At 46.7% G+C, this 13502-nt stretch overlaps 1 protein-coding gene across 2 annotated transcripts in view; it reads left to right on the forward strand.

Moving 5' to 3' along the window:
• The window catches only part of DENND2D (DENN domain containing 2D), a 60283-nt gene that overhangs the window by 25459 nt on the left and 21322 nt on the right, over window positions 1-13502 (forward strand). For both annotated transcript variants that reach the window (XM_061631817.1, XM_061631816.1), the window contains 2 exons: window positions 11304-11381; window positions 12071-12211. In XM_061631817.1, the coding sequence (XP_061487801.1) occupies window positions 11304-11381; window positions 12071-12211 (219 nt within the window). The remainder of the gene's footprint in view (window positions 1-11303; window positions 11382-12070; window positions 12212-13502) is intronic.

A 13502-nucleotide genomic window follows, 5' to 3' on the forward strand; every position in this document is an offset into this window, starting at 1 on the left:
CCGCACTTGTAGTGCAAGTCGTTTCCGACTCTTAGGGTGACGTCTTGTGACATTTACTAGGCAGACCGTATATATGGGGTAGGATTGCCAGTTCCTTCCCCGGCCTTTCTTTACCCCCCAGGATATGCCGGGTACTCATTTTACCGACCATGGATGGATGGAAGGCTGAGTGGACCTCAACCCCTTTTACCGGAGATTCGACTTCCTCCTTCCGTTGGAATCGAACTCCGGCCGTGAGCAGAGCTTCGGCTGCGTTACCACTGCTTACCACTCTGGATTCCTTGTTGAACGCTGGTAGTAATTGTAGCTAATTCTTTCCCCAACAGGGATTATTTTTCCAAAGTAGACACCTTTACCCAGTCTTCCACTGTTAAAACCAAGGCCTCTCTCTGTCTGTCTGTTTGCATTGGCTGGCTTGCTGTCCATGTGTTAAGGTTGGTGAAGCCACTAGCAAAATGTGGTCTCAGCTGCCCCAGGATTTTTGGAGGGACAGAGTAAGTCATGTGACACTCAGGTTAACAACTGGGGAGGTGCACTTCTGAATGCATTGCTGTGTACTACTTATACTACTGTGGAAAATGGCCAGTTCTCCTGTGGTCTCTGGTGTACATAGGAACATAGGAAGCAGTCTTATACTGAATCAGTCCACTGGTCCATCTAGTTCAGTATTATCTACACTGACTGGCAGCGACTTTACAGGGTTTCAGGCAGGGTTCTCTCCCAGGCCAACCTGGAGATATGGAGGATTGAACTTGGGACCTTCTTTATGCAAGGCAGATGCTCTACCACTGAGCTGCAGCCCTCCACCCAGTGTAACGCCAGGAGCTTATTTTGTGGTAATGTGGAGCTTACCATCACCCCAATTTTTAGAGGTTATAGGAGAATACTTGTTGGGTGTCCATATACAGTCAGAAAGAAGTGCCCTGGAACAAAGGAAGATGCCCAGAATCTGAGTAGCATAAGGCCAAGTGGTGGAGCTGCTATGCTGGGGTGCAGAAATTAATCCCCGAGACAGTTGTAGATAGGGATGTGCTAGAATTCTGCCTAATTCGGATTTGGTATAGAATTTTCCATTAATTTGTTTATTCTCTATAGTAGCGGATTGGATTTTTGTGATTGGATTGAAGGTTAGGCTGAGGACTGCATGTGGCCCTAGGGTCACAGATTGCCTACTGCTCAAGATTTAGGGCAACCTGAAAGTGGGAAAGGAAATGCCTTTGGGGTGAAGTGCTGCTGAACCATCATTGTTGGTTACCAGGCTTAATGGGTGGGCTATCAACAGGAAATAGATGACATTTCTCAGCCATTTTGAAAATACTTCACTCAGATTATAACAAAGGGTCAGGCTTTTGAAAGATGTGAGGCTCCAAGTCCCACAGGAAAAAGCAATGAGCACTCAAGTAAGGACTGCTAAGAACAAGGCCAGAAAAGGCCTTTTGACCACTCTTTGTAAAGATGAAACAGGGCTCTTCACAGCTACCTCTATTGTTTAGCCTTAGATCTAAGAACAATTATTCACTATGATATGTTCCTTTTTTAACACAAGGCAGTGTCTGTTGTCCCTTACTATTCTGCAGGGATAGTTGTGTTTTGTCCTTATTTCATTTTCACATAAACTTTGTGACCTCTTTTTGAGGAAGCCTATTTTGTACACTTCCTTAAATTTGAGACCATGAACCAGAATATCCATATCCTAATTTATCTTGTGAGGCATATTGCACTGCCTTCCTTCCTTCCTGTTTTAGTTTATTTTAAATATTCCAATAATAATAATAATTTTATTATAATCATCAGCTGCTTTTATCACAAGTAATACAAAGCAGCTTGCAAAACAAACAGAAGCAAATATAAAAGCAAGAGTAAAAACCTAAAACATTAATAAATGTCTAAAAGGGCAGATCCATCTAAGCCCTCCCCACTAAAACTATGAGCAAAAAAGAGGCCATAAAATACTTAAGTACCCTACAAATTAAGGACCCAAAGTCTAGATGGATAAAAACAATTTTGCCTGGTGCCTAAACACAGATAGTGATGGCGCCAGGTGTGCCTCCCTGGGGACAGCATTCCATAAATGGAGTACCACCACTGAGGTCAGTTCTCATGTTGCCACCCTCCACACCTCCCTAGGAAGGGGCACATAGAGAAGAGTCTAGAGGGGGAAGAAATGGTCATTGAGGTTTTGGGGTACTGAGCTGCATAAGCTGTATGGATCAAAACTAGCTCTTTGAATTGTAGTTGACAGTTTATTCTGTGGTTGATAGTTTTGTCTTTGCTTGTTTCCAGTTTACTGAAAACAAAACCGTCTGCTAATGCAACAGCCCTACGAACTGATCTGTAGCAGTCTAATTCAGAGGTGGTTTTATTTGTTCTTCTCAAAGGTTTGCATATTGGCATTCTATTTGCTAGTCCCACCAGTTGAACATATTTGTGTGAGTTGTTTGGTCCTTTGATCAGGGAACAACGATATGGACAGCTTGTGGTTGGATTTTTTTGTTGTTTAAATCAGGGCTGGCCCGAGATATTTTGCTGTCTAAGGCAAAGGACAAGATGGCAACACACCCATTCTACGTACAGGACCTAACCAGATTAGCAGTTGAATCTTACGTCAATACTGATGGAAGGTCATTGCTCTCCACTGCACTGGAGGACAAAGAATTAGCTTAGGGGATGCAGGTCAGGCCATGGCACACACAGCTCTATCTTTCAACGCCTTGCTACTATGCCCAGTTCAGTTGCTGCCCTGGGACTGTTGACTCACTCTACCTATAGGCAGGACCAGCTCTATATTCTGAACCAGAACATCTTCAAAACAGTAAAGAGATGGGCTGGGCTGCAGTACTTTCATTTTTGCATGTCGAACAGTCCCAAGTTATTTGTTAATAAGGGCATTTCTTGTGCATCTGGAATCCAGACTCGGTGCCTGCATCAGCTAACTGATTTCTTTTGTGTGATTTAGAAGCTGAATATGGAAAATTGTCATACATTTGGAACCAGTATTTGTCATATAATGCCCAAATTCCAGATTATCTTTTACATTCTTAAGCAATAATTTAACGAATTAATGTATTTGCACTCCAAAATCAAAGCACCCCAAAACCAATCAAAACACCCCAAAACCAGCCAAAATACTGGTTCCTTATGGGAGGAAGGGCAGGATATAAATTTAATAAACAATAATAATAATGTCAAATAATGGAGCAGTTTACAACTGTTTCTTATCTTAATGAATTGGGACATGGCTGTTTTCAGTTGCCATGATTCAAAAGTCCATTGTTGTTTAGTAGGTGACATATTGGCGATCTGGTTCATATCCTTCCCCCAGATGATATCATTTGGAAAGATGAACTCTTGCACAAGCTTTAAACTTTCAGGCTTAGTCCCTGCATCTGTACAATGAGGCTAAGGTTTGAGGCAGAGGTACCTCCTGTTACTTCTCTGCTGATGTGCCCAGTTGACTTAACTCAAGCATGGATTTTTTGCTTGGCACACACCCACACCATAACACTTTGTGAGGACAAATGAGAAAGTGTTTTGCATGTAAGAACTGCTGCATAAGATTAAAGGGCAATACTTTCCAATGGAGATAAACATTTTGTTTTGATGTTAGATGTAGGGCGAGAAGAAATACGCACACATGTTTCAGGGTAAATGTATCAGAGATTCAGAGGAAGGGGGGAGGCATTTGGGTGAGTGATGGGACATAAAGAAGGAATTGTCTTGCAGCCAAACTAGACATGATGTCGGGAGGATGAGCTGGGCTCGTGGGGGGTTGGAAGGAGAGGATTCAGATGGCTGGCAGAGGGAGGAGGGAGGAACTTACCCTCTGTGGAGCGAAGCCGAAACAGAGGACATGCCAGAGATAGGGTCGCCTAGCAACGGGGAGCCTGAGAGCCTTGAAGTTTTAGAATCCCCCCCCAGACATTCCCAGGCCCTCCCTTCTCCGCAGCTCAGAGCAAGAGGGAGGGCTGATGACAGCAGAAAGGCGGAGAGATGGTTTACCCTCAGCCTCTTCTTTATCACCCATAGTGGAATCGAACACTTCAGAAGAGGAGGAGGTGATGCCTCCCCCCTCACCACGCACACGCAGACGGTTGAAAAGACAGGAGAGAAGGGGGGGAAGGCGGGCAGTACCTGAGGGGGAGTTAAGGAGGAGCGAAAGGTTGCGCGCCCGTTTAGCCCCTTCTTAAAGAACAGGCGGGAAGCAGCCCCTTGCTCTGTCAACTTTCTCCCAATGTCACAGGACCTGTATCCCTGTATTGCTTCATGAGAAAGCGCAGTCTTTGTTTGGACATTACCCTAATAAAACACGAATTAACTACAACCTCTGGTCTGTTTCCTGAGTCGCATCCTGGGCCTGACAGCTTGACAGAGCCGCCTAAATCACCCTCAACGCTCTCTTCACTTGACTGGGACAAGATGTCAAAGGGAGCAGCGGGGGGGACGAACCCCACTTCTGAGACGGAAGAAGTGAAACTCTTGAGGACTAAGGTAGCTGAATTGCAGACGGATGTCCAAGCCCTGCTAGCAGCAGTCAAGGCGCTGAAGACGGATAATCAAACCTTGAAGGCCACGATAGACCAGATGCAAACAGCCCCTCCAGCTGCCGCAGTAAAGGTTCCCATTGGATTGCCCCCAAAATACGCGGGACAAAGTGATCAGTTGGCAACTTTCGTGGCTCAATGTGAGTTATATCTGGATGTCAGGCACACGGAATTTCCAGACGATGGGGCTAAAGTAGCTTTCGTGATTAGCCTCCTGGAGGGAGAAGCTGCAAAATGGGTGACTCCGTATCTCGTGAGAAAGGATACTGTCTTAGGAAGGTACAGAGGATTTATACAGGAGATGACCGAGATGTTTCAAGACCCGCAAAGGGCTGAAACAGTAGCGCGGCAACTAGGCGCTCTGAAGCAAGTTAAAGGGACCGTTTCCGAGTACACTAACGCTTTTAAAATTCTGTCCCAGGAAACTGGTTACAATGACGCCGCCCTGATGTTCATGTACCGGAGTGGATTAAATGCTGAAATCCTGGATGAGTTGGCCAGGACCTCCCCCCCCGCTGACCTACCAGGGCTCATCCGGCTATGCCTACAGATAGATCACCGGATGGAAGGAAGGCGCCTGGAAAGGAAGCAGGAGGTCCCGAGATACTCAGCCTCGGCATCTCGCAGCAAGACCCTTCCCTCTGCAGGAATGGCAGGTAATGCAGCTGAGGGACAGGGAGGGGCTAGGCCAAGACTGTCGGAAGAAGAAAAGGAAAGACGCCGCCGAGAATGTTTATGCTTTTATTGTTCAAAGCCGGGCCACGTGGCCAGAGACTGTGGACTAAAAGGGGGGAAAGCTGAGCCGTCGGGAAACTAGAATACCCAGTCCACGTGCAGGCCGGTGGACTGGAGGCAGCGTTGTATAAAGGCCCCCCAACGATCCAACCTCCCTCAAAGGGGGTGTTGGTCTTGCCTATTCGGATTACAACTTCCAGAGGAGTGGTGTTTAATTCCACTGCCTTAATTGACAGTGGAGCCTCCACAAATTTTATTGATGCAAAGTTAGTCAAGCGTCATGGAATTTCCCGGTGGAAACTGAACGCTCCCCTAGCTGTGGAGACTATCGATGGGAGACCCCTGAAGTCAGGAGGGGTGACACAAGCCACGGAGGAAGTGAAACTTCAAATCCCCAGGCACGAAGAGTTCATTTCGCTATATGTGTCAGATCTCTCGAACTTTGAGGTGATTCTGGGAATGCCCTGGCTAGCAAAGCATGAACCCACAATAAGTTGGAAGGAGGCGGTGGTGTGGTTCACCTCACAGTATTGCCAGGAGAACTGTCAACCTGAAGGAATCAAGAACACCTTAGCGGGGGCAGTGCAAGAGATCGAGCAAGTGACCCTGCTGCCAAAGTATGAAGAATTCAAAGATGTGTTTGATGAAAAGGAGGCAGAGACTTTACCCCCCCACCGCCCTTACGACTGTGCGATTGATCTAGTGCCAGGAGCCAGCATTCCATCAGGGAGAATCTACTCTCTCACAGAGATTGAGAGGGAGCCCTGAAGGAATTCCTGGATAAAAACCTGAGACGAGGATTCATACGCCCCTCACAATCCCCTGCTGGAGCGCCACTATTGTTTGTGAAAAAGAAGGGGGGGAACTCAGACCCTGTAACGACTATCGCGCATTGAACCAGATCACCATCCCCAACAGCTACCCGCTGCCCCTGATCTCAGAGTTGTTGGACCGACTGCGCTCTGCAAAAATCTTCACGAAGTTGGATTTGAGAGGAGCGTACAATCTGATCAGGATGAAGCAGGGAGATGAATGGAAAACAGGGTTCTTGACCGCTTATGGACAGTATGAATACCTGGTCATGCCGTTCGGACTTTGTGGAAGTCCAGGAATTTTTCAAAAATTCATGAACGACGTGTTTAGAGACTTGTTGGACACAAATGTAATCTGTTACTTAGATGATATCCTGGTGTTCTCAAAGAACCAGGAAGACCACGACCAGCATGTGAAGACGGTGTTGCAGAGACTGAGAGAAAATCACCTGTATGCTAAATTAGAGAAATGTGGATTTGACCTCAAGTCTCTAGACTTCCTTGGATATCGAATCTCAGCGGAAGGCGTGGAGATGGACCCAGGGAAAGTAAGCTGTATATTGGACTGGGGCCAACCTGTCACCAAAAAGGATGTACAACGGTTTTTGGGGTTTGCCAGTTATTACAGAAAGTTCATTCCAGGGTTTTCCAAATTGACAGCTCCTCTGACTGACTGCTTAAGGGGAAAGAAGAAGTTTCAATGGACAGAGGATGCCACCCAGGCCTTTGAGGAGCTGAAGAGAAGGTTCGCTTCCAAGCCCATTCTGCACTTTGCTGACCCAACCCGCCCTTTCATCGTGGAAGCAGATGCTTCAGATTTTGCTATCGGGGGGGTCCTTCTGCAATTAGACCAAGAAGGAAAGGAGCTGCATCCCTGTGCGTACTTCTCTCGGAAGTTAAAGCCTGCAGAGAAGAATTACACAGTTTGGGAGAAGGAGCTGCTGGCCATCAAGGACTCTTTTGAAAACTGGAGACAATACCTAGAGGGGGCCCCTCATCAGATCGAAGTGCGCTCCGACCACAAGAACCTGGAAAGCCTCCAAACTGCCAGAAAGCTGAACCAGAGACAAATAAGATGGTCCCAGTTCTTCACCAGGTTTAACTTCAAGATCACTTACCAAGCCCAAGCCAAAAACCAGAGAGCTGATGCCTTATCCAGACAGCCACAGTACAAAGAAAGTGAATCCGAGGACCAGCCTCAGTATGTGATCCCGCCAGAGAAATTAATGTTGGGATCATGCCAGTCTTCGTGGGAAGAGGAACTCAAAAAGGCACAACAAGAAGATGCAGACGTACTAAAATATGGGCAGGAGACGGGACAAAGTCAAGACTCAGAAGTAACCTTTCACTGGAGGAATGGACTATTATGGTTCAAAACAGCCAGATATGTACCAGAAGGAGAATTAAGGCTCAGAATCCTACGCCAGTGCCATGATTCCATCACAGCGGGACACTTTGGGATTTACAAGACCATTCAAAACGTGGCCAAGGACTTCTGGTGGCCTAAAATGCGTAGGGATATTGAAAGCTATGTAAAGTCCTGCTCTGTCTGTCTGCGGACAAAAACACAAACAGGAAAACCAGCAGGACTGTTACAACCGCTACCTGTCCCACATGAACCCTGGAAGGATCTCTCCATGGATTTTATAACTGATCTACCCAAATCCCAAGGAGTGACAGCCGTTTTAGTCGTGGTAGATCTACTCACCAAAATGGCGCATTTCCTCCCTTGTGCAGGGGCCTTAGAGGCTAAGGAAACGGCCAAGTTATTCATCAAAGAAGTCTACCGACTGCATGGGTTGCCAAACAGTGTAGTCTCAGACCGAGGAACTCAGTTCACAGCCAAATTTTGGAGAGCAATGTGGAAACAGTTGCAGACGGAATTAAAACTCTCCTCCGCCCATCACCCCCAGACAGATGGGCAAACGGAACGCTTGAACGCCGTTTTGGAAAGATATTTAAGAAGTTATGTGTCCTATCAATAGACTGACTGGGTATCGTATTTGCATTTTGCAGAGTTCGCCTACAACAATTCTCTACACTCCAGCACTCAACAAACCCCATTCTTTGCGAATTATGGATTCCATCCTAAAGTCTTTCCAAGCAGCTCAGAAGGAATGCTGGTACCGGCAGCTGAGGATTGCAAGCGGCGCAACAAACACTGAAACAGCAGTTAAACGAAGCCAAAATGGAGTACAAGCGAGTTGCTGACCTGCACAGGAAGGAGGGCCCCCCCCTTCAACCAGGAGACCAGGTATGGCTGTCCACCCGTTTCCTCCAGATGCCGGGCAAATGTAGAAAATTACAAGACAAAAGGGTGGGTCCTTTTGAAATAGAAACTCAAATTAATCCCGTGGCGTACCGGCTGAAACTACCTGACACATTTAAAATACATCCTGTGTTTCATCGATCCCTCTTGACGAAAGCTGCCCCTCCCAGTGAGCTGCGGCCGGAGGAGCCTCCCGGAGCTCCACTCCTGATAAATGAGCAGCTTGAGTTTGAAGTTGAGGAGATCTTAGATTCCAGGATCAGACGCCACAAGCTGCAGTATTTGATTCACTGGAAGGGCTATGGAGTGGCTGACAGATCATGGGAAAATGCAGATGATGTGCATGCTCCAGAGTTAGTAAAACTTTTCCATCAACGTTTTCCTCACCGCCCCAAGCCAGACAGGGGGAGGGGGGCACAGCTTGAGAAGGGGGATGGTGTCGGGAGGATGAGCTGGGCTCCTGGGGGGTTGGAAGGAGAGGATTCAGATGGCTGGCAGAGGGAGGAGGGAGGAACTTACCGTCTGTGGAGCGAAGCCGAAACAGAGGACATGCCAGAGATAGGGTCGCGTAGCAACGGGGAGCCTGAGAGCCTTGAAGTTTTAGAAGCCCCCCCAGACATTCCCAGGCCCTCCCTTCTCCACAGCTCAGAGCAAGAGGGAGGGCTGATGACAGCAGAAAGGCGGAGAGATGGTTTACCCTCAGCCTCTTCTTTATCACCCATAGTGGAATCGGACACTTCAGAAGAGGAGGAGGTGATGCCTCACCACGCACACGCAGACGGTTGAAAAGACAGGAGAGAAGGGGGGAGGGCGGGCAGTACCTGAGGGGGAGTTAAGGAGGAGTGAAAGGTTGCGTGCCCGTTTAGCCCCTTCTTAAAGAACAGGCGGGAAGCAGCCCCTTGCTCTGTCAACTTTCTCCCAATGTCGCAGGACCTGTATCCCTGTATTGCTTCATGAGAAAGCGCAGTCTTTGTTTGGACATTACCCTAATAAAACACGAATTAACTATAACCTCTGGTCTGTTTCCTGAGTCGCATCCTGACACATGATGGCAAGATGGGGTCACCACCAAATCCCTGCAGTTGGGAGTATGGATCTTTAAAGCACACCATGGGAGGGGAGGCTGAGCCTCTTCCCCCTTACTGGTTTTTGAAAGCCTTTTTTCCCCTCCCAGTGTGGTCGTGTGACCAGAAATAACCCTGCACTGTGTAAAAACTAGCCCCAAAGTGGCTTCAGGTGAGACATGTAGGTAAGGGAAGGGTTTCACTCCCATCTGCCATGTTGCACTTTAAATTTGTGTGTGTGTGCACATGTCCACACATTTTTTATAAGGATCTGGTGTGATCCAATTTGAGCATGCCATAATCTTAGGGAATTCTGGACTCACAACCACGACAAGTGCCCGTTGGAGCTTTCCTTGTTTCCAGTTCAGTGATTTGGTGTGAAACTGGGAGTTCAGGAAGCAGTATCCCACCTCTCCCAAAAAACAAAGGTAACAGATTGCAATGGCTCGGACTTTCCATGGTAATTTCCCCTGATTTGTCATGCGGACTACCAGGAAACCAGCCGCAGGGATGTACGGGCATGATGTTGTGCATGCAGTGACAGTGTGCTGTTATTTGGGAGCACAATCCTGCGCATGTTTACTCAGAAGTAAGCCCTACTAGAATGAATGGAACTTGCTTTCCAGTAAGTGGATTCAGGATTGCAGACACTGAGCTCCCAAAGGAAACTCCACACAGATGTCTTCCTCCCAGCATCCATCCATGCAGAAATGCTTATACTTTTTCCCTCCGCAGCTTAGGCTGCTTGTGTGGCGACAAAGAGCTTAAGCTTCTGTCCACCATCCAGTTTATTCCACATCTACTGAATTCTCATGTCTCAGGTGGGGGGGGGGAGGAGAGAGTCACTTGAGGCTCATTTTGTGTCATGATGAGGATGCTTTTTGGAGGAGATGTAACCTGAAACTTGCTCTGGACTCAGCTATATTTAGAAATATATTGTGCTGCTTTAACTAGCCAAAAGAAAACCACTCCAAAAAACAAAACCAGAAGCGTTTTTTCTCGCCCTGTAGGTATACTGAGGCTGTGCTCCTTTCTGCTGTTAAATCCAATTTGCACATTCTGTGGGAGATTTCTACAAAACACAGTCATCCAGAATTTCCCCTGCTTCTGTGTTCAGTGGGTTAAGTTGGTGTCTTGTTGCTGTCTTCAAAGAGAGTGAGAGGGCATCCCAGTGATTGGGGCACTGATGTAGAGATCTGGGCTCTCTTTCTGTCTTTATTGTCCTGGATGACCAAATGTCTGCACAGTACAGAGATCAAGCCATCGTAGATGAGAAGAAACGCAGTCCAACCCCACCCCAACAGAGGTTATTGCAAATCACCTTGCATTTTTGTTTTGGCCGCTTCATAAGAACATAAGAAGAGGCTGCTGGAACAGGCCAGTGGCCCATCCAATCCCGCATCCTTTTCTCACAGTGGGAAGCCGAAAAGCAGGACTTGAGTGCAATAGCACTCTCCCCTCTTGCGGTTTCCAGCAACTAGTATTCAGAAGCATATTGCCTCCAACAGTAGAGGTAGAACACAGCCATCAGGGTTCGTAGCCATTGATAGCTTTATCCTCCATGAATTTGTCTAATCTTTTAAAGCCATCCAAGTTGGTGGCCATCTCTGCTTCTTGTGGGAGAGTCTTCCATAGTTTAACTATGTGCTATGTGAAGAAGTACTTTCTTTTGTCTGTCCTGAGTCTTCCAACATTCAGCTTTATTCACTCCATAAGCAACAATTCAGTTTAGGCCCCTTAAATGTTGTGCTTCATAACTTAGACCACTTCTTCTTGTTGCTTCGGGGGAACATATTGTGTATTACTTGTATGATATAGATGCATAATGAGAACATGACATTTAGCAGTGGTTAACCTTTGTATGTGCAAAATTACTTTTCAGCCATCTGGACGAGGTGCTCGTCTCCCAGAGGTTTACTGCATCATAAGCTGCTTGGGTTGTTTTGGCCTGTTTTCAAAGGTAGGGGTTCTGGATTGTCTCTTTTCTCCCACAGTGCTCCCTTTTGCTCTTCAACATATACAGAAATATGTCTCAGAGTTACTTACCTTGTTATCCCATGATTAAACCTAACAGCGTTCTGTATTTCTTATGTGAAGGATCAGTAGAAAGGAAGAGAAGCTCAGTCCTGCCTGGAAACCATGCTTCTTAATCCCAGAGTCAGAGAACTAGTGATGAGTGGAAATGTGCTCTGCGCACCATTGTTCTGCAAACCGGGGCACATGACACTACTCAAACCCCGCCCCTTATTACTGTAGAACCTGGTGGGAGCAGCCTGAGTGCTTTTTTTTTATATACGGCTTCAAAGAGATTTTACAACCGAAGGCAGATCATCCCATTCCCCCTCTGGGTGTGGCTAATGAAGAGCCAATAATGTACAGTAGACTAGGTATGGGAAAGGCTTTCTCTCAACCTCCCCTGCTTTACAGAGTGTTTGTGATGCCCTTTCAGGAAAATCACGGTACAAGAGGAGTTGGCACCAAAATATTTAAGGGTAAAGATGCAAACTACAGTCTTGCACATCACAATGTGGCTTCTTTGCATAGAAATTCTTTTTTTCTTTGAACAATCCCTGGAAGGGGTGAAAACCATTACCAGGAGCAGATTCAGAGTGGCTGTTAGGTGGCTCATAATCCCTCTTCTTCCCTTAGATTTTGGATGAGGTGGAGAAGAGGCGACAGATCTCTGCAGCAGTCATCTATCCCTTTATGCAGGGTCTACGCGAATCCCCTTTTCCAGCACCAGGAAAAACGGTCACTATTCAAAGCTTCATCCCTGACTCGGGGACAGAGGTTTGTACCTGTTTGTTTGTTTATTAAATTTATATCCCGCCCTTTCTCCCAGAAGGCCCCCAGGGCAGCAAACAAAAACACTAAAAGCACTTTAAAACAAAAGACTTTAAAGCATATTAAAACATTTTAAAAAACATATTAAAACAAAACATCTTAAAAAGTCTGTAAAAAATGACTTTAAAAACAGTGGTTCCAGCACAGACTCACACTAGGGTAAGATCTCTTCTTAAAAGGCTTGCTGAAAGAAGGTCTTCAGTAGGCACCGAAAAGATAACAGAGATGGTGCTTTTCTAATATTTAAGGGGAGAGAATTCCAAAGTGTCAGTGCCACAATGCTTATAGGTCTGCTTCCTGTGCAGAACGGACCTCCTGATAAGATGGTATCTGCAGGAGGCCCTCACCTACAGAGCACAGTGATCAACTGGGTATATAAGGGGGAAGACAACCTTTTAGGTGTCCTGGTCTTAAGCTGCATAGGGCATTGTAGACCAAAACCAGAACATTGAACTTTGCCCTGTAGCTAATGGCCAGCCAGTGTAATTCTTACAGCAGAGGGTTAACATATTGGCAATACCTTCCCCAGTGAGCACTTGTACCGCTGCATTTTTTATAATAATCTTGACTGGTTCTGTTGTGGCTAGTAAATAAGTCAGTAATGGCGGTAGTTCAGCTGGGAGTGCAACAAGCCTGGAGCTGATGTTTGCATAACACTCCATGACTGGGTCCAGATGTTAATGCGAAACCATGGTTTGAACGCCATGGTTTCATGTTAACATCTGAACCCAAATCTGCCTGCAACCCATGGTTTATTCAAATCTGGAGCCACAGTTTGAAGCTGCTTTGCAAACCTCAGTTTGAGCTTACTGTGGGTTGGCATTACATCTGAATTCACAGGACATTGACAAACCACTGTTAGGCCCGTGCCTCTGCCTCAAGAGGCTACTGCACAATGGTAGAAGTGAACTTATGGAGCTGAATGGTGCCTAGATGGAAGGGACCCGTCAAAAAGCTCTAGACCAGGGGTGGGGAATGTCTGGCCCGTGGGCCAGATTGTGGCCATCATGATGTTGTTTGGCTTAGCTTCCATCAGCCTCAGCCAACATGGGCAATGATCTGTGATGCTTGGAGTTGCAGTTCAGCAATATGGGGAGAGCTACAGGTGCCCTAGGGTCTCAGGAAGAGGTCTTTCACATCACCAGCTGTCTGATCCTCATCCCATGTGGATAGGCCATGGACTGAATGTATGCAAATTATGTGCTCTACCACTTACCTAAAGTGATGCTTTGGGGCC

The sequence above is a fragment of the Rhineura floridana genome, chromosome 6 (assembly GCF_030035675.1).
Source record: "Rhineura floridana isolate rRhiFlo1 chromosome 6, rRhiFlo1.hap2, whole genome shotgun sequence".
NCBI classification, from domain to species: domain Eukaryota; kingdom Metazoa; phylum Chordata; class Lepidosauria; order Squamata; family Rhineuridae; genus Rhineura; species Rhineura floridana.